Source organism: Vicugna pacos, chromosome 23 (genome assembly GCF_048564905.1).
Source record: "Vicugna pacos chromosome 23, VicPac4, whole genome shotgun sequence".
Lineage (NCBI taxonomy): Eukaryota > Metazoa > Chordata > Mammalia > Artiodactyla > Camelidae > Vicugna > Vicugna pacos.
This window is the reverse complement of record NC_133009.1, coordinates 11,802,747-11,829,093: the sequence shown is the minus strand read 5'-3', so window position 1 is coordinate 11,829,093 and position 26,347 is coordinate 11,802,747. Positions and strand designations below refer to the sequence as shown.

General features: G+C 43.9%; 1 protein-coding gene across 4 annotated transcripts in view; it reads right to left on the bottom strand.

Moving 5' to 3' along the window:
* HHAT (hedgehog acyltransferase) overlaps positions 1 to 26,347 on the bottom strand; it is a 278,182-nt gene that overhangs the window by 33,905 nt on the left and 217,930 nt on the right. For all 4 annotated transcript variants that reach the window (XM_072948490.1, XM_072948488.1, XM_006198736.4 and 1 more), the window contains one exon: positions 13,448 to 13,592. In XM_072948490.1, the coding sequence (XP_072804591.1) occupies positions 13,448 to 13,592 (145 nt within the window). The remainder of the gene's footprint in view (positions 1 to 13,447; positions 13,593 to 26,347) is intronic.

Sequence of the window (26,347 nt, the reverse complement as noted above, 5' to 3'; positions counted from 1 at the left end):
CCTGATGGTCTCATTTTAACTTGAGTCCCCCTGTAAAGGCCCTATTTCCAAATAGGGTTACATTTTGAGACACTGGGGTTAGGACTTCCACATATCTTTTTGGAGGCACGATTTAGTCCATAGCCCCTCCTTTGCCACGCTTTCCTCTCTCAGTAGGTTCCCTTTGCCAAGAAGACTCCACAGCAGCAGGGAGCGAGACCAGGTGGCAGCTGGCAGGCTGGAAGAATCAATCACAGGGTCAGTGCCGAGAAAAGTGGTCCCAACAAGGTTCAAAGGCCTGTGCCATGAAGCTCCAGCCCCCTCAACAGTCCTGTATGGAGCCAAACAGGTGCTCCCAAAACAGGAGTCTTTTTTTTCTATCTTTATTTCAAGACATGGAGAAGTTTTTCTCCATCCTTTTCACTCTCATTTATTGAATATTCGCTAAAATACTTGACTGCCTAATTACACTCCAGAAAGGTGACGGCGGTGCCCAGCAGAATTCCTGAGGCAAGGGAAAGTTCCCCCGGGTTCCACTTTCTGATCTGCACCACAACCAGCCCGCACTGCTGCCTTCTGCTGCATTTCTTGCCATGTGATATATTGTGATCATGGGCCTTCAGCTCTTACTAGAGCCATTCCTGAGACCACTTCCTGTCTTTGGTAATTCAGACAGCAAGACAGCATGCCCAAACAAAACCACCTTCCTCCACTGCTGTCTTGGTCTGAGTAAGGGTGATTATATTAGAAACAGAGCTTGTGAGCAAGCCAGTACAATGCCTGAGTCTGCCCAAAAGAGGCAAAAACCAACACCCCGAGGGCTGGTTTGTCAGATGACCAAGAGCCCTTCACCAACTGAGCAGGCTCAGGGTAAAACTGCAGTAGCCCCTCCTTATCCCCAAGACCCCAGCGGGTGCTTCAAACTGTGGATGGTACCCAGTCCTATACACACTGCTTTTTCCCTCACATACATACTTATGATAAAGTTTAATTGACAAAGTAGGCACAGTAAGAGATTCTTAACAATAACTAGTAATAACATTAGAACAATTATAACAATATACTCTAATAACAGTTACATGAGTGTGTTCTCTCTCTCTCAAAATATCTTACTGAACAACTTTCATGCTTTTTCCATCTTAACTAAGCACCTATAATGCACTGTGGCCATAACTTTTGCAGTCTGAGGAGCAACAGTGAAACCAGGATGGATCTCTCTTTTCCTCCTTCATAATTCCAAGTGTCAAAGACTCGTCCTACTGTAGATCTTAGCACCTCAGCATACAATTTTTTTTCTTTCCCTCTTAAGAACTTTCACCTTTTCACTTAAAGGAGGCACTTTAAGGCTTCTCTTTGGCACATCATCTAAATTGCCAGCGCCACTACTCTTGTGCTTTGGGGCCAGTCTTAAGTACACTAAGGGTAACCTGAACACAAAGCAGTGTGATATCACGACACTGGATCTGATAATCGAGAAGGCTACTGAATGAGTAAATGGCCGGCATACGCTGGACACAGGGAAGAGTCACATCCTGGGCGGGATGTGTGAGGATGGCGTGAGATTTCATTACGCTACTCAAAATGGTGCACAATTTAAAACTTAAGAATTGTTCATTTCTGGAATTTTCCATTTAATATCTTCAGACTGCAGTTGACTGCAGGTAACTGAAACTGAGGAAAGTGAAACCAAAGATACAGGGGGCTACTACAGTTCAGAGGTGCAGACCAGCTAATGGCCACGGCCTGGCCCGTCAGCCCCAGAAACTGGAGGCCTGATCTCTGTCATCTTCCCGCAGTCACCTACTGAGAACTACCAGAACTAAAACAGCAAACCAGGCACTCCGGACCTTGTCTATAACGATGACACACAGGAATGTTCTGTGGTGAAAACTGTGGTTGCGGGTCATGGTTTAGGCCTCACAGAGCAGAGAGACCTGAGTAGTATCGTGTAAAGATGCGAGCTTTGGAGTCAAAGGCTTGTACCTCACCTGGCTCCTCTGCTTCCTGCCTCTGTAACCACGACCAAGTTTCCTCACCTCTGTGACCCTGAGCATTATCAGTAATACTGTGGTGCCGTCCGCCCGGACTATCTCATGCGGGGCTGTTGAGAAGATCAACTGAACAAGTGAACGGAAATGACTTCAACAGTAGAGTGAAAATAGTAACAACGGATGCTACTAAGTGGCATTAAATTATATTTAGAGAATTTAGGAAAATCTGAACACTGGGTTGCCCCGGGATCCGTGCAAAGGAAAGGAAAGGCTACTTGGTTAGTAGCTGGGGCTCTGGCCCCACACCCTCTGCAGACGCCAAGTGGCCAGGTTGGACCACAGGATGCTCCTTTAAGTTAGACAGTCTGAGTGTCCCAATGCCCCAGATTTTAACATTCTCTCTCTCTCTCTCACACACACAGACAGACACATACACAAGTGCCTGTGATTATTTCACAGCTGGCGTAGGCCCTAACCCCCAGGCCTGCTGGCCTTCCCCAACCCAAACCACCAAAGGGCATGAGTGACAACACAGGAGGCAGAGAAGCCTCTGCAGGGAGAAGAGGGAGGGATGGCCATGAGAACAGAAGAGATCAAGGGGGGAAGACGGCAAATTTGGACCAGATTCATGGCACTGTCTAAACGGCCATGCTCTTCTCTTAGCTCCTCTGTCCCCTCTGAAGAAGTAGCTGAGGTAGACTGCAAAAAAAAAAAGTCACACTCCTTTGCTCCCACTGTATCCACACCCTTTGCAATACAGGCTCTGAAACTCTTCCTATCAGGAGATGGGTCTGCTTTCCCTCCCTTTGAATCTGGGCTCACTCTGTGACATGCTGTGGCCAAAAGGATGCAGTAAGGCTGATAATGTGCCAGTTCTGAGCCAAAGCCTGAAAGCCTCGCATACTTTCTGCCCTCTCTCTCTTGAACCACTACGACTGCCATGTGAACAAGCCTGGACGAGTCTGCTGAAATCAACAGGGAGCGGACATGACTTAGCCAATTTATCCCAGCCGAGGCCCCAGAAATGCCAGAGCCCAGCTAAGATCAGCAAATCCAACCCAACCACAGTTGACCCGTAGATAAGTGCATGCGGCCATCCTAGATCAGCCAGACCTCTGTTGACACAGAGCCCTGTGAGTTATATAAATGCTTGTTCTTTTAAGCCATTAAGTTGTGGGGTAGTTTTGTTACGTAGCAGTGGCTAACTGATACATGCTAACCTCAACCAATGTCCAGTCCAAATTAACACTTCTTTTCCTTCGGGCTAGAACAAAGATAAGGAAGTGGGACTCCAAGGACAGAGTGACCTTCTCTCCCCTAAAGAGCAGTAGTCTTCGTACTGGGTCATGCATACCACTGGGGGTAGAGCAGGACCCTCCAAAGTATAAACAACATAGAAAACTTTAGAAGAATTGATTTCCAGATCCTAAAAATTATTCTAAGGCTAAGTTTCTCCTTTTCCCTTCTCCTCTCATAAAATATGCTTTATCTCACTTTACCAAAAAAAAAAAAAAAAAAAAGTAAGCCTTTCCCCCATCCTTCTTACCTCAGGATATTGCTACAGAATGTAAAACGCTGAAAGGAATCAGTACACTTTGAGAAACTGCTTGACAGTGTCTACAAAAGCTGAATATATGCACACCTAGTGACACAGAAATCCCTTCCCAGGTATAAACCCAACAAAATGCATACACAGCTTCACCACGGATCACGTATATGACAGCGCATAGGAGCTCACAGCTATTACGTTCAACAACAGTAGAATGGATAGATAAACTGTGGCATGTTCACACAACGAAATACTTTATAGTAATAAGCAGGAAAAATCTATAAACAACCTGAAAAATATGGATGAATCTCTCAATGTGATATTGAGCAAAAGAAGCTAGATGCAAATATAGATATACATATATAAATATATATAAATATATATATATATATATAGAGAGAGAGAGAGAGAGAGATAGGGAATCACATAGTGTGTGTGTGTGTGTGTGTGTGTGTGTGTGTGTGTACACAAGCTCCCCACAGAAAGGCATGCATTTAGATGTCAGACTAGAAATTACTCTTAAGGGCAGGTAGTAACTGGTAGTGGTCATAAGGAGATTTTAGATGCTGGTTATACATGTCTGTTTGCTTAGAGAAAATTCTCATGATGCATACACTTTTATAGGCTATACTGTATTTCAATAAAAAGCTTTACAACAGGGGAACAAAATAAAAGAGCAATTAGATAATTCTTATAATCAAATAACCATAAATTCCTATTCCATCCATTTCAGGAGAAATTTCACTTTCTATGTTTAATAATTATTTATCGAACAGGATCATTTTTGAGTTGAGTTGTGTACTTAGTAACTATAATGATAGCTCAACCCAGGAGAAAAATGTTCACACTTCTAGTCGTACAGTAATAGAAAAATGAACAAAAAAACCCTAATGCCATAGAGAAGTATGATAGCTGATACAGGAAATGACTTATAGGCAAGACAAAATTCTGTGGGAGAAATGAAGCAGAAATGTAAAATCAGGGAAATATTACTATGAAAGATCTTGCTGATTTATATTTTTAAAAGGATGATGATGGATATCAAATTACCATGTTATTTATAATTTATAGCATTTAAAGGCGTCAGTCTTACTTTTAAATGTCAATATTTATAATATGGCAAAAATCAGATCTTTTATAATTATTAAAATTTACAATAGAAGTTAGATGCCTACTTTAAAAAACATAACAGGGTATATAATTTCTCAAATTTATTTATTAGGATACAGATAAGCCAAAAAAAAGTTATATATAAAAAAAAAAGATTCAGTATAGAAGAATCTCCCCAAATATCCTTTCCTTAAGAACCTACAATAGTGGTAGATTCCACCTACATTATCTCATTAATCTATAGTAGTCAGGATGCTTTTGGCTACAAGTTACAGAAACCTAGCCAAACTGGACTATTAGTAAGTGAAAGATCTGAGATTTGACTCTACTTCCAAACAACAAATTAGCCTGTCACAGTTTCACGGATGCTGGCAGAAGACACGAGACTCTCAGGTCAGAGACAAAGGACTTCATTACTCGTAGCAATAAAAGTAGCCAGAGCATTTGTGCCATTTCCCTGAGCCCCAGACCCCACGATGCAATGCAGACAAGGCCAGGTGATGCCAGCACATGCAACGGGTTATGTCATAGGAGAGAAACCTAAGACATAATCATCTAAATATCTTTAAATGGGCAGTAAGACTGCCTGACCTTCACTCTAGAAAGAGAGATTATCTTTATTATACTGGACAGTCATCAAATACCCTATACTTTGGAGGAAGACACTATGTCCACCTCCCAAAGATGCCTGCTATACAAATATTCTCAGAAAGACAGCCTGGAACAAAAGCAGTCAGTGTATCTGCTCAAAAGATATGCAGAAACACATGAGAGCCCTGGAAAATTGTCTACCAACATGAAAGGAGTGGGGAAAAAGTTTCTGCAATTGAAAAGCACACATACATGTTGGCTTCAAGAACTCTTGGTTCTAGACACTTAAGAGTATGTTGCAGTGGGTTGTCTCAAAACATTATCTTCAAAACTACAGTTTCCAGTGTGCAATTCTGCTTTCCTCAGAGTGGGCAACCCTCCCTACTTGGCTCTCCACCGGGGACACCAATGGGGCTGCCAGCAGCTCCAGCCCAAAATTCTGACACCTCTGCCCCAATAATAAAAGAGAGCTTCTCCTTCCTGAAAGTTCCAACAAAAACTCTGGAACTGGACCACACTGGGAGACAGACCATATTGGCGCAGCCAGTCCCAGTCGCATGTTAACCCCTAGATCTTAGATGAGGAGTGTGCCCCACTGGAATGACACAGACTGACAGCGGCGTGAGAGAGGTTTGGGCCAAAGAATGGGGAACAAATGCTGAACAAGCAAAACTGCAGCTTTCCCTACCCTACTCTCTAAACACCCTCAACACAACAACTCTCACATGTGTACTTCTGCAAAATTCAAGCGTCATTTCTTTTTACAGGCAGATTCTTATTTTAGTAAGACCAGTGGCATATCCAAATTGCTGTTTTATAATCAAATCTCTTGAGAAAGAAGTGATTGCAGTGGTGCCACAGATGGGATGTTCTACGTAACAGTTGTTACCCGAAGACGACATGATGGCTCCTCCAAAGCTGACCACGTCCTAATCCCTAGAACTCATGCAGGTTAGCTTAGCTGGCAAAAGGGACTCTGTAGGTGTGATCAAGGTAAGGATTTTGAGATGGGGAGATTATCCAGGTGAGTTCAACGATCACACAAGTTCTTATAGGAGGGACATGGTGGTGGTGGGGGTCAAACAGCAGGCAATGTGATGACAGGAACAGAGACAAAGGACAGACAGAAAGAGATTTGAAGATGCTACGCTGCTGGCTTTGAAGGGGAAGAAGGTAAGCCATGAGGGATGTAGCCGGCCTCGGGAAGCTGGAAAAGGCAAGGAAACAAATACCCCTTCCCCCCAAACTTCCAGAAAAAAATCAGTCTTGCCAACACCTTGACTTCAGCCCAACCAGACTGATTTCAGACTTCAGTCTCCAGAACAGTTAAGAGATAAAAGTGTGCTCTTTTAAGCCATCAAGTTCACAGTAATTTGTTACAGCAGACATGGTAAGCGAAGACTCGTGGCAACATCTAGCAAGCGCTCAGTGCTCAGCGCACTAGTTAACGGAAACAAACTCAATGACCGGTTCTGTGGCACAAAAGGTCTGCTCCCAAAGCTGACACCTGATACTGATGACTCTTGCAAGATTTGCCCTTTGTGACAAAAGTGTTACTGAATTCCAAATTAAATATTCTTAATTTTATAACACTTTAAAAAATGCTCAGTAGTGACTTGAGGAGACAGTCTGGTGAAAAGGGTCTCTAGCACATGTGGTAACCATCACGGATTCCAGAGAGCTCCCCTTTAACACTCAGAGGCACGCACAGGCAGGGCTGGCGCTGTGTTATGTCTGCACCCACTGGTAGTACAGTAATAACTGCAAATGAATTAATGATACGAATTCCAGGACATGTGTTCATTCCAGAACCACACATGCACTGCAATTCCAAGGGATTTCCTGGTTTGGACCTTTGGAATCCTACTATAGACATCATTGTATATGCCAAATACATATCCGGTATAGTTAGGGGATAGGAACTTATTTAAATTATTCATGATTGCTTTTTCCCTAGTTTTATTGAGATATAATTGACATGTAATATTGTATTTGTTTAACGTGTACAACATAATGATTTGATTGTAGAATGCTTTTGAATATCACACTGTATATATATGACTGGGTGCCAATGAGAGGGAGAGACTTTGAATTAGTAAAAACCTAAATTATTTTTAGTCGATGAACTATGTCTCAGCTATACTAGTCTTTGCTTAATATTCTATTTAAAGACACTTTAAAATGTTCCCAGATTCCATAAAACTCTTTTCAAATGAACTCACAAAAACTCCTAGTTAACAGGCAAAAGTTTCATATAACCTCACAGAAAGTAGGATTTAAAGGCACAATGATTCAAATTCCTTTCTAGATATTTTAGAAATTCTCTCAGCTTTAACACAACCCCAGGTGCCCTGCTGGATAAGAATTCCCACTCACTATTTCTCCCGCCCTGTCCCTAGTGACTTGGGCTGAAATACTCTTAGGACAACTGACGCCCAGGGCACCTGGGTGACCACGTGGCATAGAGTAAAGATGAAACCAAGGCATCTGAAAGTCGTGAAATTCAGTTTCCAAGAATGGCCAGAAACGGACCAATGTGCAACTATGGATCAATCACCTAACCTGTACCCACGGGCGGTCTTCTGCACCAGTGCAATGGGTGGGACACTCTTGCTCCTCACAGTCTTCTAGAACTTGCAGAGCGGACATCCCGTGGGGCAGAAGCAGGATCAATCAGAGCAATGAAAACTCCATTTCAAGGTAAGGGCTAGCGAAGATGGTAAACAGAGTCATCATAGAAAAGGCCCCTGAGTCACTAACATCTGCCCTCTGTCTTCCCGCATCAAATATGAAATTTTGGTCCTAAGACTTTAACAAGATGTGAGGAGAACGTGTTTCTATTTAACCTCAGCCTTCCAGAATTTCCAGTGCCATACCCCATACACTTCAGCTTTAAATAAAATGCCTGTCTGGAGCCATTTGAGTCAGGAGATGGATAAACTGCCTAGACAAGCTAGTAATCAGGGAGGAAATATGCCTTCTTCTTTCTCGGCTGAAAGCAGCAGGCAAAGATGAGGAGTGTTAAGGTTCTGACCCGCGTAAGAAAATTACTAGGTCCTCTCATTAAAATCTGGAGGGGAAAAACCAAATTCTCCTCGCCTTGGCAGAGGGCCACTCAGGAGCTAAGTGTTGAGATGGAGTTTGCCAACCTAGATCAGGCAATAAGAAGGAGGAAAAATGTGTGTGTGTATGTGAGAGAGAGAGACAGAGAAAGAGACAGAGAGAGAGAGAGAGAGAGAGAAGTCAGGCAGGAGTCTGGTCAATGGACGCCACGTCTCTACAAAGCTCCAATCACTGCAAAACCCTAAATGCAAGATCCAGGGCTCCACTACTTGGGAAATGATTAGGTCCCATGCCCTCTCTTTTTTTTTTTTTAAATGAAGTCCATGCTTTCTGTTAACAGAAATAGATGGATTTTTCAGAAGGAACACTACCTGCTCCCATACAACACTATACAGCTCTCAGCATCCCCCAGGCCAGATAGATTCCCAATGCATATTCATCCACACTGACTGCCCTTTCTCCCCACTGTCTCAGGACTACAGACTGCAAGGATGCTTAAGACACAGCTGGTGTATTGCCTCGCAGATCTGGAGTTATAACGCATTGATATTTCTGAGTTACAGAGCAGTCATTAACTGCTTGTTACAGAAATTAACTTACGTGTCAATGTCAAGGATTCAAGGCAGACATGAGACAGCTTCTTTCCACAGATGCTTTTCAGAGCACTGAGTTATATAAGAAGCAACCTGCGTTTGCCTCTCCCAAGCATGACACAGTAGGGTCCTTCCTAGAGCGGGCATGGGGACCAAATCCCCAGCCACAGCCTTCTCAGATCCCTAGACCCAAGTAAGTTCCTTTAAATATATAATTACACAGGCTCAAACATTCACATTCCTCAAGCCACTTGAAGCAAACTTCAATAGTAAAAATTGGGGGACTTTTTTGAAGGCAAAATAAAAAATAGATTCTTTATTCTCCACTGAATTAACTGAACATTACTTCTAAAACCTCTGCGGCAGACATAACATTTGATAAAGATGGTTTGTGTGTGACATGTACTGGAGCCCTAAAGGGTCAGGCAGCATTTCCATCCCTTAAATGGCATTATGAATTTTTCTGGACATCAGGGCAATGTGCAGAGCAGAAGGGGAAGGGACTGGTTTTACAGCCTCAGATCACCAACCCTGTAGAGACCAGGATAGAGGTTTTTACACAAGCTACTAAAACAAGCTTTGCAGCTTAAAGGAAACAAAGCCATGCCTAAATTCAGTGAACTGGAGACAGGGAGATACTGACCTGAATGCAAATCCTCCAGACTAATCATGACCTCTAGAGATACCAGTGATGCTGGGAAAAGGCCCCCTGAGAATTAATAAGGCTGTCTTTTAAGATGTGTTTCTCCACATCTCATTCACTGTGGAGCATCTGTAATCTCCCCCATAATCCCTGTCCTCCAGACACCTGTCTGCCCCCACCTTGCTCTTTCAGGACTCACTGAAGTGAGATCTGTTCAAAGGATATGGTGCCACCGGCTGCTGTCCCAGCCCATCATGGCACAGGCGGACAAAAGTCATTACCCCCAGGGAAGAGTTACCTTCCCATTAAACCTGGAAATTTAGAGACTGAGCTTAAATGCTCTTCATCCTCTACAGACAGGCCTCCTCCCTCACTCCGTCGCATTTTCCTCTGTGTATAGCAATGGGTCTTGGAACAACAGGTCCTGATCACGTGGTGAAAGGAGGAGGCCACAGACGACCAGGATGTCGAAGTCCTGGCTCACCCATCAGCAGCCCGAGGCATAGCTCAGCAATCCCATATCTGAAACTTTTGGGGCCAGAGAAGTTGCAGAATTCAGATTTTTTTTTTCAAATTTTGGAAAGCTAATATAACACACTCCCCAGCAGAGTATGAGGAAGCATCCTATAAACTCATTAATACGTTTTTGTACCAAAACATGAATATTCATACTGATCTTTTATCAGGTCAATCAAATTAGTTATGAAAAGGAACCCAGAGTTCTCAAGGAGGGGGGATTTGGCACCACCTGGTTCACTTTCCTCCAAGAGATTTCTAAATTCAATCACTCGGACAAAACACCCACAGCAGGGAACAAACAGGGTGACTGCCAAAACCTCAGGAGACCTTCCCTGACTCGGGGGATCCATGAGACAGACCAGCTGAGATGGGACCAGGCTGATGTGAAGAATCTCTGACATAGAAAATGCCCTCTAAGCTGAGCTTCCCTGGCCTCAGAACCCAGGGAGACCAATTCCAGAGCCCTCCACATTCAATCACTCCCCCGGGACTCCAGCACCTGGTTCCAGGCAGGACACAGTCTGTGTCCAATCGTAGACCATAGTAGGACCCACATGGCAGAAACGGACCAGACTTTTCAGAGCCCCCATGCTTACTCCCCCTCCCCTGTGTGCCTGACGTTATTAGCTCCACAGCGTGCAAGACAAATCCTGCTTTGATCTTCATCTGAGGCCTTTGAGAAGCAGAAAGAACATCTTATAGCTGCTGCCTTTTCTCTGGCCCTTTAAATGCCTGCATCCCTAGTTCCACCTCCCACCCTGTTCCCTTCTCACCCTGTGCATGCTTCTGGGCTAACTGCCTTCACTCCCATGGCCTCACCCACCACCTTCATGCTATGTCGACCACATTACCATCATTTAGTGCCCCCCTCCTTCCCACCACCAACTCACATTTGTATTGAAGTATAGCTGGTTTACAACATTGTGTTAGTTTCAAGTGTACAGCAAAGTGACCCAGGTATATACACATGTCTAAATTCAGTGAACTGGAGACAGGGAGATACCGACCTGAAGGCAAACCCTCCAGGCTACTCATGACCTCTAGAGATATCAGTGATGCTGGGAAAAGAATCCCTGAGAATTAATAAGGCCATATATTATTAATTGTTAATTATATATATATATATATAATCTGATTCTTTTCCATTATAGGTTATTGTAAGATATTGAGTACAGGTCTCTGTACTGTACAGTAGGTCCTTGTTGTTTATCTATTTTATATGTAATAGTGTGTATCTCTTCATCCCAAACTCCTAATTTATCCCTCCCCCGGCCCTTTCCTCTTTGGTAACCATACTGACTCACATCTTTACCTGCCTCTCGGGCACCTCCAGCTGGCTGCCTCACACGCCCTCTTCTGCTGCACCATATACCTGGGCACTTCCCCACGTTTCCCTGCACTGCACTTGGGGTGATCTCATGACTAGTTCTGGCCAATGGGATGCCAAGTGTCGCTTCTGGTGGGGGTATTTAGTACCTGGTGTGCCTCCCCTCTTAATCTCTTCTCCTTAAGGCCAGGACAAGACAGTGAAGGCTCAAAACAGAAACATTCTAGGTCCTGGAGTCACTGCTTAGAAAAAGCCACTGGACCCTCACTGAAATGTGAGAGGAATAAACTTCTACGGGGAAAACTTACTGAGAGCTGGGGATCACCTGACATAGCAGCTAGTGTTCATTATGCCCATACACCAGCCTCCTTTACCTGGCAAGTTCCTACCTATTGCTCAGAACTCCAATTCAAACGTCACCTCCTCTGTGAAGTCCAGCTTCCACGGGAAGGTCAGCCCTCCATCCTCTGACCTCAAGCAATTCCTCATGCACTTGGCATAGAACTTATCTGAAATTATTGACCGCTTTCTGTTTGCATGTTTGGTGCCCACATTTGTGTCTGCTTCTGCTTCCATTCTTGTGCTCAGTGCCTTGCAAGCAGCAAACGCCTTGTATGTTTATTTGCTGAAGCCAAGATTAGAGCCTCCTTGCTCAGGTGACCAGCCAAACCCCTAGTCAGCATTTTCCTGAGTCACCGTGTTCTCTGCGCTATGCAAGGCACCGTGGGAGGCGGCAAGAAAAGTACATAATGCTGTCGCTCACCTCAAGGAGGGGTTTTTTATCTCTAACTCCTCTGCACCCCACTACCATCCATCTTTATTAAAGGACAGCTTCCACTTAAAAAGTACCAGGTCTTTTCAGGAATCATCAGCTAAAACATTTCTCAGAGAGCAAGATCAAAGGGGTAGTGGAGTGACGAGCAGAAAGCAGAACAGGGCTGTCTCATGGTCCCTTTGAGCCTGGCTCACTCAAGCCTGCCACAGTTTAGATTAGTGACCTGGCCCCCTGGGATCATGCAGCTGTGTTGAGGTTATTTCTGGTGTAAAAAGAACAGCAGCAAAAGCATCGCTGGCTGGTCGGGGACCCAGATGTGGAGACAATAGCCCAACCACACCAAGTCATGTCGTCACCAGGTGGTCAAACTTCCCAAACCAAAAAGCACAAAACCGCATCACTGGCCAGGGCAACAGAACAGGGGACCTTGGCTGTGAGCACACAGTGAATTGGCTGAGTAATGTGTCCTGTGAGTAGTTCCCATCCTCCCAAGACTTTTTTTTTTTAATTAAAGTATAGTCAGTTACAATGTGTCAATTTCTGGGGTACAGCATAATGCCCCAGTCATGCATATACATACATATATTCATTTTCATAAATTTTTTTCATTATAGGTTACAAGATGTTGAATTTAAAGGATGAGATGTAACTCTGAGTTCCAGCCCAAAGGAAGTATTGGCCATAAATAAGTGATGATCAATTAATAATGCAAGGTTTTCACAATAATTCCCACCAACTAGCATTTTACCTGCCGCAGGCATGACTCTGCTATGGAGATGGAGACATACGCGACATTAAACATATGTACGTTAAACATCAGGTTGGCTGCCAGTGCTAGCAAAACTGTTCAGACAGAAAAATCCACAACAAAGAGGTGTGGCAAACCAGGCGCTGTGCCCACAGCAGCAGGAGGGCACAGCGGGGCTCCCAGGACATTCTCCTGGTAGGACTTTCAGAGTCACAAAGGGCACAAGATTAGACACTGCAGTGTAATGAAGCCTCATCTACAGACAGTAGGGAAGATTAGGAAAAATAAAAAAATTGGAGCGGTAACTTAGTAGAAGGGAGCGGTAGAATCTGGGAGGTTTGCAATAGTGCACCTTGTGTTCGGTGTCACATATGGTAGGTAAAAGATACATCAAATAAGGAACACTTAAAGCCACAGCTAAACACAGGAACTGGTTCCTGGCTGGTACTTTTATAGGTCACACACCATGCACAGAGTAATGAATGCCTCCCCCAGTCCCATACGTGGCACCAACTGCGTTATGTGGAAAACAAGAAACTGGCTGAAGACAGCAACTTACCTTGGATGAAGATCCTAGTCCAGTAGATTTTCCCAACATGGTTGCCCCCAAGAAATACCAGGTTGGACAGGATCAGCATGGAGGTGGAACAAGACGCCAGGGCAGCATGGAATCGGCGGCGAGCTGGCGGGGAGAGGAGCTGGGCCTGTGGGAAAAGGCAAGGAGGAACCTCATCACACGGGTGGAAAAGAGAGGGCGGAGACGTCACACAGCCTGTCTCTGTTGCCAGCTCAGGATGCCTCCCCCCGGAGCCTGAGGTCAGCTGCTATTTAAACAGCTCTCAGAACTTCTATTCCTGCAAGATGCTCCTTCTGTTCTAAGGAAAGAAGTGATACACTCCCAACGTGTTACTTCGACTGCCAAAATGGGCTTCCCCTCTGACGAGTGCAACACAAGCCCTGAACCTAGTGAGGATTTAGCTGAAATGTCTCCGCACACTTTCCGCTCATAAATCTACAGGTACAAGAACTGTTGAAACTGCTCTGCATGATGACAAACACAGCTCCATGTAATGAGGTCAAGATCGGGGCGATGTTCTGGGCCAGTGAGCTCGACCGTGGGAAGCCATCGCATAAATCTGACCCAGTGTCAGGAGCAATCCCATTAAAAGAGTGCAGGAGAATCCAGACAAGCCGACTCCACTCCTGGAATGAGAGCTCAGGGTACCTGCCCCACTGACAGCATCAGAGAGTGGTGGCTCATCACAGCACCTGAAATACCGGGAACAGGAGGGATGTTTTCCAGCAGTGATGACAAAAAATTCTGCTCATGCATCCCAGGTTTTCATTACACTTCTTCCCGCCCTTTTAATATTTTCTCTGGGATTTCGCAAAGGAAATCGAGCCCTTATTTCTCACCATTGATCATTCTGCTACCCTGCCGAGTGAGATCACAGAGCTGGGCCTGGAGTGAGTTCCAGAAGCACAGGCACAGGGATTGTCCTTGGGGACTGCATATTCAGAATGTGAGCCAGACACAGGGGCCCAGGGTTTCTGACAAACACCTCAGCCAAATCCAGAGACACAGAAGAGAGAGGGAGCTGAGGGTCTAGAGATCCTTCCTGATTATCTTCCTGAAACCTCCGTGTTTCCAGGGTCACCTGCATCTTGATTTCAGCTGTGCTCCAGTTACAGATAGAATTCTGAGTTACCCAAATTCGTAATGGGCTAAAAAGGACTAAGCTAGAGGGTGAGTATCCAGCAGGAGATGTACTCATTTCTGGCGACCCCACTGTGGATCATCTGTGGCTACTCTGTACACCTTGGTCAGTGTCCTCTGAAAGTCCAGAGAAGTGATTTCCTGATCCCCTCTCCTCTTCTCGCCTGCCAGTCCCAGGTGTGTTCTCTATGCTCAGATATACCTGCTACCATAGAACTTCCCATCCAAGGCTCTCTCCTCCAGCATCACTTTGGAGCATGGCTTTAGCAGTGACTGAAAAGGTGGGGGTGAGAGGAAGCAGGGAAGGGACGGTGGGACCCAGAATAATAAATCAAGAAAATACGAAATGTTCTAATTGGTATAAATGTGCCCAAAAAATTCTCTCCAGGGACAGGAGACAATACATTTGATTTCTAAGGGGCCTGAGGAGTCAGACATTCCGCCACTCCGGTTCTAACCCCACCACTTCTCCCCAACCTTGTATCTTCTTAGGGGAATTCAAAGGCCCCACGGATCTCTCCCTTTTTAATGTCAATTACAAAAAGCACACATTGCTTGGTCAAAGCTCTAAGTGGTTCTCCTTTTATGGGAAATGTTTACAATGATTAAATAATCAACAGATAATGAGAAAGGAAAACACTCCTTGCATTGGGCTGCTAAGCAGGGCTGTGGTGCTGGGTTACCTGGAACAGGGCCGAGGGTCAGGCTCCGGTGGGAGGCAGAGCTGGGGGGCAAGGGCAGAGCAAGGGAGGAGGTGCAGGGGAGAGTGAGTGCTGGAGGCACGGGGATCTGCCTTCTAGCACCGAGGCCCTGGTTCCTACGGCTCTTCCTCTGATTCTCTGGTTAACCCAGTATCTTTCCCAACTACGTGATTCAATAAATTCCTATTTCTGCTTAGGGGGAAAAAGTCAAAATAATAGTAATTACGAAAGAGCCTCCGATCTCAGAGACAGGAGGGAAGACGTCTAAAACCTGAAATGACTGACTACAATTCGATCTTTAGAAATAGTTAATTTATTTTTTAAAAAATAAGCAAGAAGTTTAAAGCCGCAGACTGTTGGAATCAATGAGAAATCAAGACGCTCATAGGCAGTTCTGGATTATCCCCCAGGGCGAGTGGGTGGAAGACAAAATAGATGATAAAGAAAATCCAAAAACCTAATAGACCCACCCTCTGAACTGACAAAATTCGCCTTGCCAACAAGCAGCAAACTTGACAGAGCATTGCATCTCTTCACTGTGAATCAGTAGGAGGGCAGAATGACAGCTCAGGAGGAAGGAAAAAGAGGACCTGTCTGGAGAGTCCACAGGAGGGTAATAATTAACAGCAAAGGGGCTGTAAGTCTTGGCTACAACTCGTCTTTCCTCTTCAGAGTCCCTGGACACACTGCAGAAGATGGCAGATTCAAGGTCAGGGATTTCCTTCTATCTTGGGAACCATCTCGCCTGAGTCATTGGCTTACAGAAGTTATAGAGGTAAGTACCATACTCAGGGTTCCCAGGAGGGAAAAGGCCATATGGGCAAGGCTGGAAGGGTACATACCCTTGGCCCAGGCAGCTCCATCAATAAATACAACTTTCACAGTCCCTAGGACCACAGTGCCAAAGTCCCCACTTTAAACCCTATGTTTCTCCTGCACTGTCTCCTCTGAAGCCCTGTTGCAATCACTGGCATTCCTCCCACAGGCCTTCACGTCGGGGATCCAGGTGGCCCATGTGTAGGGTCAAGTCTCACGTCTCAGTCACCTGTCCTCTTGACTTAGGTGCTTGAAAACCCTCTTGGTAAGAAAATTTGGGTTGAGGAATTATAAACTAAGCAGGGGGGGGAAAGAATTATCAGGTATGAAAATAAGAATGGCCAACATGATCAGATAAGGCAAAGATGCTCACTTCCACTAACGTGAATGTACCAGGATAGAAGAGAGCTCTGGTCTGGTCATGCTCTCTTCCCAGAGGACAGACGAGTCTGTGGCAATCCAATATTCTGGCAGCAAAAACCTGGGAGTGGCACTGTCCCCCAGGGGAGGTTTGGGAATTTGCTGGACATTTTTGGTTGTCCCAGAGACAACATAATTGCCAAGAGGGAACTGTGGCATTTGATGGGCAGGGGCCAATGATTAGAAACACACTGCAATGTGTGAGACACAACTGTCCTGCCCTGAATGTCAATAACGCCCTCTTGAGAAAGGGAGAAATGTTTTCTGCATTCACTGCAGAGCTAACCTCTCTCAGCCTAAGGGGCACAGAACCTCCCTTCCTCTCTCATTAGGAGCAATGCCAAAAATGTGCTCCCTTACCCCTGGGGCCCAGAAAAATGCATCCCAGGGTAGGGAAAGGGCTCCCTTACAGCACCCCAGTGCCAGACCCCTCTCACATTCTCCCCTGCCGCCATCTGGCATCAAATTTGAATGAGGACGAGCCTCCTGTGCCGCCAGCCATGTTTAGGTAATACGTACCATCAGTTCCAACCTCCGCACCCCTACGGCCTGAAACCCGGAGGAGAGAGGAAGAATGGGGGGGGGGTAGAGAGGCTTAGAAGGTATCCCTTTGGCCCCTACTGGGTGACCAGTTCTCCCGCACAGACTCTGACTTCTGTGACAGGTTGGGGCAGACTCCCTTCATGTTCACGTCAATACAGCCCACACTTCAGGCCCCTCAGAACACCCAGAAGGGCAGGCCCGGCCAACCTCTAATTCCTCTGTGTCTCTGACGGAAGAAGCGAGAGCTGGCTGGCGGAAATGTTACAACGACAGTTTAGCGGCGGCTCTAAACTTTCCTCTAAGGCACTGCCTCCAAAGGTAAGGCACGTAAACAAAGTCAGCTGAACTAAACTTCCATCAAAAGGCTGCAGTTCCTGCTGCCAGGTGTCTGCCTGTGTGTTTATTCACATCTCCATGGCGACGCCTCTATCTTTCCCCATCCACATCCTGTCCCTGGAAATCAAAGGACCGGCTGGGCACACAAGCTGGGGCCTGGGAGGGGGGTGTGGCCCTTGGAATCTGGGTCAGAAGGGATGCTCAGAATGTCCGTGGGGGCAGAGGCAGATGGTGCAGTGGGGCAGCAGGCTGCTGTGCTCCGTGGGCCTCATACTCGTCCAGAGGGACGGCACATGGGGCCGAGACAGGAGGAGGAGACGGGCGGAGCATCTGGGGGAACAGATGGGCCGGAGGAATGGCTGCTGGAGATGGTGACAAAGGCTTGGCAAGTGGGACCTGATGCTGTTTATTTTTAAGTAGGGGAGAAGCTAAAAAAAGAAACTGGGTAGGTTTGAGCAGCTGGACACAGTTTTTCCGTATAATCACTGAAGTGTTTCATTTTCTAATAAAAATGCTAACCAGAGGGTAAGAGAGGACGAAGAAGGAAATACTAATGGGGAGACTCGGGCAGACCAGGGACAGCAAACGAGGGGTGCACACCCCACAGGCCAGAAAGACAAGACCAAAGACAACAAGAGAATCAGTTACAGCTCCTGTGACGGAGAAGGGTGGTCAGAGTGAAACTCAGGATCAGAAGGACCCAAACTCCAAGGTCATTCCACGGCCCCTGTCCCATCCCTGCGCCAACCTGCCAGGACACTGCTCCCCTTGCTTCCCTCCTCAAGGCACTTGGATCATTTGCATTTAGGAGTCCGTGTTTTACCAGTTACCCTCTCTCTCCCCTGTTCCTACCAGCATGGTCAGTGCCAGAAGGATGGGGCGGCCTATTCCTCAATCTGTATCACCCAAAGGCCCAGCAGACTCTGGTTGCGCTTGATAAACATCTCACATCTGTCCCTCTGTCCTAAATAAGTTAGGGACTCTCCTGACTTCCTCACTCTTCCATCCCCATCCTATATCCAAGCCAAATAAATACACGCAGGCACTCGAGAAAGCAACACTCTTTTCCTTCTTGTATGTGTATGGAGCTTCAAAAAGTATCTTGGTCAATGAAGTTAAATTTTTCCAGTCGTTGCTACTGGGATCGAAGCAATGCATTCTCCTGAGAGAGAATCAGATACCCATAGTGATGAAGGCAAAGCTGGTCTTGCTTAAACGGAACAGTTACCTGCTCCACTGTTCAGGTGTCCAGCTTAGTTTAAAAACATCATAGGCCATAACTTAGCATCCAAATCCATGCAGCATAGTAAAGAACTCCAGAGGACTTGCAAGTAACCAAGCAAACAACTGGCTCTTGGTATAATCAGAATACTTACGCCATTATTTTAAGTGCCTGGGGTCCAGCTAAAAGTTCCAGAATGACCGACGCAACTGTCTCACCCCATGTTCTCACTGTTCCACTACCATGGACCCACCTCCAGGCTGCACATCTCTGCTCTAGATTTTCCAGAAGCCTCTTAACTGACATGCTGTACTCTGGCCTCTCTCCTTTGAGTTCATCAAGCACACTGATTATGTCCCTCCATCATGCAAAGCATGATTGATTACAGACTAAAATCTAAACTGGGAAGGCATTCTGCAATCAGAGCCTATTTCAGTTTTTCAGCTTTAACTCCTACTGTAATAGAGGAGAACAAATCTGACTCCATATTGGATCTGTTCCTTTAATTTTGACCACTGTGCCCTGTTTTCTAGGCTTAGTCTTGTTGGCTCTGCACCTTTTGTAAAACAACATTGCCTTCAGCCTCAAATATACAGGAGAGCCTATTCTCCGGGCTCTGATCTTTAAGGATGTTAGCTATTCTGCACTTACATAGAGATGGCAAGTTGCAAAGTTGAGAATAACCTTTGTTTTTGGAGGTTTACAGGGACACCATGACCTGGTCCACATGGACGGCTACAAGAAGAAAGAATTTCTTCAGCAAGAAGTTTGCAACAGCCAACCACACCCCCCTCCCCTGTTTTTTGTATAAAAAGAGCCTATATTCTGACTGGAGTAGGATGGTTCTCCAAGACATTAGCCTGCCATCCTCTCGTCTCCCGATTTAATGGCCTGTCGTGCAGCAAGCAGAACGAGTTTGGACTCGGTAACAGTACCACTCTTTATCAATGACACAGCTCTGTTCACTACTCTCCTAACACAGGACGCACTTTTACATCTCTGTGCCTTTGTACAAGCTGTTTTCTCTGCTTAGAATGTGCCCTCCTTATTCTTTCTTCAAGCTTTCAGTTCAGTGTCAGCTCAGGAGAGCAACGGCTTTGGACCAGCCCAAATGGGGCCCCTGTTCTGGCTTTCCATCTTTGAACTATGCTGCCCAGAGCAGGCGCAGGCTCCCCATGTACCTCGCTCACAGATGGTACTTCAAAAATGTAGGCCACCCTACACCTGGCAGACATGGTCACCTATTTTCTGTTTCTATGATCTATGAGACAGATAGCATCAATCTATATATCTTAAATAACTACCATTTTTAATGTAAAAAAATTCACTACGTGAGGAACTGTACCTATACTGTAAATTATTCCCATTTTACAAAGGAAGAAGTGGAAGAGCAGACATTAAGTAACTGGCCTGGGTCATATACACTGTAGGTACAGAGCAGGGATGCACACAGTTTTACCTAACTCAACATCCCCATACTCCCTGCAACAGTATACAACTTTATGCCTGTGTAACAGTGAGTGCCCGCTCCTTGAGACTGGAATCTTCAAGAAATTTGTCTCTTCAATGTCAGATACAAGTAGAGTTTCCAAGAAGCGTTTTTTTCAACAAATATTTCATGCATGTGTTCTTTTAGCAATAGTCAATAGATAATCACCAAGTGTCAATTTCAGGAGTTCAGTATTTTCAAGAATAACATGACTCAGAATGACACTGGGATTTTAAAAAGTAACTGGAATTCACAATTACAGTAGGAGGTTTAGTAAATCTCCTTAGAAAATGACATCTGACAGACCATAAGTAAGAATACAAAATTGCTGAATGAAAATTAACAGGCCTAGCATCCAAACTGAAAAGGATGAAAAATTATCTCTGTTCACAAATGACATGATCTCGTATGTAGAAAGCACTGAAGATTCTACAAAAAAGTTACAACTAATTTTATATACTGCAACTGTGCTGAATTAACATGCAAAAATCAGTCGCGTTTCTGTGCGTTAACAGTGAATAATACGAAAGGGAATTAACAATTCCATTAACAATCGTTATCAAAAAGAATAAAATACTTAGGAATAAACTTAACAAAGGAAGCAAAATACTTGTACACTGAAAACTACAAAACGCTGTAGATATGACATCCATATTCATGGACTGGAATACTTAATATTGCTAAGATGACATTACCACCCAAAGCTATCTATAGAGTCAATGAAATCCCTATCAAAATCCCAAAGATGTTTTTTTGCAAAGATAAAAAAATTCATCCTAAAGTTAATATGGTATCTCAAGGAACCCCTGAATGGCCAAAACAATCTTGGAAAAGAAGAGGAAAATCAATCAAGATGGTGACATAAGAGGTGAACTCCTCTCCTCCTATGCAGGTACTGAATGTATAGCAACACAAGGAGCAATTCCCTGTGAAGGAAATCCAGAAACCGGCTGAGTGACTGGCTGAGAAAAGAGCTACATAAAAACGAGTAGGCAAGGCTGAGAAACACACCATAAATCCCACCCCAGCATAAGCGCCACACCAGGAAGAAGGAATCCCCAACTCCCAGCTTCTTTCTGAGGATCAAAGGGTGTAAACTCAATATCGAAAATTCCAATTTTCAAGACTCCCACTGCAGGGTAGACAGCCCCCACCCTCCACCGCAAACACTTAGTTCTGAAAAATAGTGGTACTTGCTTCCATAAGACCCACAAGACTAAAGCAAACAAAGAAGCAGTTCCTAACTGGCACCTGAGCTCTGGCCACAGCTGTCTCCACAAGGGCTCAGGGCAGAGAAAGCAGGAAAATTGCCTACCTCCAGCTTTTGCCTGAAAGAAGTCTATTAACATAATTGTAAAACTGCAGCCTGAAGGTCAGGCTTCCAACTTAGTATGCATCTAGTGGCCGGCTCTGATCCTCCCAGAACACCAGCGAAGCTGGTGGATGTTTCCCACACCTCTTCTTTCCAGTCCACTCCAAGTCATTAGTATCTTTCTGGAGGAAGTTTGTATACACACCTGCATTTCAGCTTTTGTGGCTGAGGGATAGTCTCTGAATGGCCTGGCTCTGATAACTAATGGGGCTTCAAATCATGAGTCCCACAGGACTAGTCACAGGACTACAGAAAACAAAGAAGCAATCCTTAATGGGCATAGGAGCACATCCCTGTCCATACAGTGAGGTCCAGCACAGAGAGAATGGGCAAAAGCATCTATTTTCCAGTTTCTCCCTGGAAGGAGCTTAGCTGCACACTATCCCAGCTGCTGCCTGAGGGTCCGATTCTAATCAGCCTGCATCAAGGTGCTGTCTGCAGTCCTACCCTATTAAACACTGATAGGTCTTGGCACACCCTCAAATACTGGGAGCCATTGAGAATGAAGAAGTTGGCTTGGACAGTCACAAAGTTTCGAGAGACAAGTAGGAGGTCAGGTCAGGCTGACTGATGAGGTTCATCTTCTACACAAAACCACACTGTCAGGACTGGAAGAGACAGTCTTGTCTCATGCACAGAAACCAACACAGAGAATTAAGGAAAATGAAGAAACAGAGGAATATATTCCAAACAAAAGAACGAGAAAAACCTCCAGAAACAGATCTTAATGAAATGAGTGATGTACCTGGCAGAGGGTTCAACATGATGCCCATAGAGACGCTTGCCAAGGTTGGGAGGGCGATGGATGAACAAAGTAAGAACTTCAACAAAGAGATTAAAAAATATTTTTAAAGGGTCAAACAAATCACAGAGCTGAAGAAAAACTGAACTAAAAAATTCAATGGAGGGATTCAACATTTCAACAACAGACCAGATCAAGTGGGAGAAAAGATCAGCTAACTCAAAGACAGGACAGTGGAATTCATCCAGTCAGAGGAGGGGGAAAAAAAAAGAATAAAAATGAGTGAAGGTAGCTTAAGGGACTTACAGACACCATCAAGCAGACCAATATATGTATCATGGGGCCCCAGCAGGAAAAGAGAGAAAGGTAAAGAGCGCTGATGCAAAGAAATAATGGCTAAAAACTTCCCCAACCTGGGAAAAGAAACAGACATGTAGATCTAGACAGTGCAGACAGTCCCAAACAAGATAAATCTAAAGAGACCCACACAAAGACACATTATAAATACACTGTGAAAAATTAAAGGAGAGACTCTTAAGGGCAGCAGGAGAAAGCAACTTGTTCTATCAGTCCTCCTGGATAGGCACCAAAAGCACAGGCAATGAAAGTAAAAATAGGTCAACTGCACTTCACCAAAATTAAAAACTTTTGTGCCTCAAAGGACACAATCAACAGAGTGAAAAGGCAACCCACAGAATGAGGTGTAAATAAAAAATATTTACAATCACATATCAATAAGGGATTAATATCCACAATATATAAGGAACTCCTATAACTCAACAACAACAAAAACCAATTCAAAAATGGGCAAAGGACTTGAATAGATATTTATCCAAAGGATATATACCAATGGGCAGCAAGCACATGAAAAGATGCTCAGTATCACTATTCATTAAGGAAATGCAAATCACAACCACAATGAGTCACAAGAACCACACCTTCACACCTACTAAGATGGCTAAAATAAAAAAATTAAGTAAGTGTTGACAAGGATATGGAGAAACTGAACACTTAGGCATTGCTAGTGAGAAAGCACAAAGGTGTAGCCGTTGTGGTAAACAGTATGGCAGCTCCTTAAAAAATATTTTTTAAATTATCATATGATCTAGCAATCCACTTCTAGGTATATGTTCAAAGTAAATGAAAACAGGGACAGAACAGATATTTGTAAACCAATGTCCATAGCAGCATGATTCACAATAAACAAAAGATAGAAACCACTGAAATGCCCCTCGATGGATAAATGTATAAACAAATTGTGGTCTATATGTAGAATATTACTCAGCCTTAAAAAGGAAGGAAATTCTGACAGATGCTATAACACGGATGAATCATGAAGACACTATGCTGTTGTAAGTCAGACACAAAAATACAAATACGGCATGATTCCACTTATATGTGGTACCTGGAAGAGTCAAACTCATAGAAAAAGAAGGTAAAATAGTGGTTGCCAGGGATTAGGGGAAGAGATGATTATTAGTTATTGCTTAATAGGTATAAAGTTTCAATTTGGGATGATACAAACATTCTAGAGATTGATGGCTGTACGACAATGTGAATGTATTTAATGCCTCTGAATTTTACACCTAAAAATGGTGAAACTGGTAAATTTTCTGTTACTATGTTTTATCACAATGAAAGAATTATTTGGTCTTGTTCAACAGACAGATATGCCAAACAGAAAATATGTGCAATTTTCATATATACGTTGGCCGTAATCAAATGGAACATACACTAAGCCAGGGAAGGAATATAAATACATTCTAAAAATTTACCACAAAGGCTATGCTCACCAACAATGCAATAAAATAAGAAAACAGTAACAAAAGTAATTAGCAAAAATTAACACAGCATTAGGTTATTTTAAATTTCATTCATTTAAACTAAAAGTTTTAACTGCAGGAACAATAAAAATGGATAAACTTCGGCAGGTATGATCAATTAAGAAATGCGACAGACAAGAGGAAATAATGTACAGGAGATTTTAGAATCTTTGGAGATTGATTATATAGCAATATATTGGGAAAACTAGATTTAAAAAGATAAATTATCTAGAAAATATACATTACCTAAAGTTCTCATAGAAAGAGGAGGAAGCCTGAAAAAGGCATAATCACAGAACTGAAATAGCAGTCAAAGCTCTATGCTCAAAGAAAAACTTCCCAGATGTTCTTAATGAGCAAGTTCTACCAAATAGTCAAGGAACAGATAATTCCTGTCTCACAGGAACTGATTCAGCGAGTAACAAAACCAGGGGAAGCTTTCACTCATTTGATGATACCAGCATAACTCTAATACCAAAGTCCTAAAAAGTCAGAGCAAGAAAAGGAAACCAGAAGCCAATTTTTGTTCTACATATTGCCTTAAAAAAATCTAAATTAAACAGCTGCAAATCAAACACAGGAGTAATGGAAAGAATGCTCTCAGTCGAGTAAGATTTATCCCCGGAATGGAAGGATGGTTTAACACTAAAAACACTAGAAATCCATGTAACTTGTGAGATTAAATCATTAAAGGAGAATAATCATATGATCATTCAATAGATACCAATAAAGGAAGCTTCTTTGAGTTGATGAAGAAGATACGTCAAAAACCCAAAGAGAATATTCCTACCAGCTTCAAGAAAAAAATATTTTTTTCTCTATCACTCAAAACTGCACCAAAGGACTCAGTCAGCACAATCAGACAATAAAACGCAGTTTGCCAACTCCTGCTCCATTCTATTCTTGGTGTCTGCCCTAAAGAAACACATACGTGTACAAGCAGGCACAAACAGGCATTGTCACTGCCGCTGCGTTTGCAAAAGCAACAAATCAGAGGAACCCAAATTTTCAACAACAGAATAATGGCTAAATAAATTATGATATATTCATATTTTGTCCAATTATGCAGACCTGCATAACAGCCATATAGAATCTTCAAAACATACCATGAGGAGGAAAAAAGTGGAAATTGTAGAATATTTATATGTTTCTAAATCACACACACACGAAGTAGGAAAGGTATGGCACGCTGCACAGCAAGATGGTGGCAATGGCCACCTTTCATGGGAGGAAAGCGGACAGGGTGTGTCTGCTTGGGGTGATGGTATCTTAGGGGACTTCAGCCCTATCTGTATTTTTCCCCCCAAGATCATATGATCATGACTGGCTTTCTAAATTAAAAAGAATTTTAAAAAGGAAATCTAGGAATCTTTCCACTGAATGACCTTAGACCCTGGCCACCTCCCCTGAGTCTAAAGAGTCAAGGCACAGAGGTGGGATGATGGAATCCAGATGACCATCACCCAAGTCATGTTTACTCACGGTACTGGGGGCCCCCCTCCAGGCAGCACTGAGGTCCCTTGGGACTATTAAATAAGCCCCAGACGTGACAGCTATGGCCTCAGCTATATCCTGTTCCAACACAAGGCAACAGCCTAGGGCAGGGCCTGCTTTTAAAGTGAACTTGATATTTAAAAATCTCAAACGGACAAATAGGTAAAGCATTCTGAAATGACTCACCACATGATAGCACAGAAAACTCTGCTAGTGACATCCAGTTAAACATAGTAGATGAGACATTGCTGCTCCCTTCACAAACCCCATTAAAATGAAAAGTAAACATTTGGAAACGTATAAATCCACAGACAAGGAGTGAAAGAGAAGTGGATAGCAAGGGAGTAAAGTCAAAGCGAGTGAAAGAGAAGTGGATAGCAAGGGAGTAAAGTCAAAGCATTTTTCTAAGACAGAAAGCAGATGGAGGAATCGGTAGAGCTGAGATACCCGAATTAAGATGCCAAAAATAAAGTCATTCATGCACCAGATCCCCAGAAGGTCCAGGCGTTAGAGACACCACATATACAGATGGAAATGGTAAACCACAAGGAAAAAAAGCAAAGAGACTGGTTAAAACCCCAGGTAATAACTGTATAGACCATGAACATAAAGATCCCTTTCTCCACTCCCATGATGGTTTTTTTTTTCATGAATAAATGGCATCAGGGAGATTCTAAACTCAGGGACAACAGGTACACTGACATTTCAGAATACCAACAATATCAGCATTAAGTTCAACAGATTACAAAGAATCAAGAAATAAATGGCATTTCTCAACAGTAAA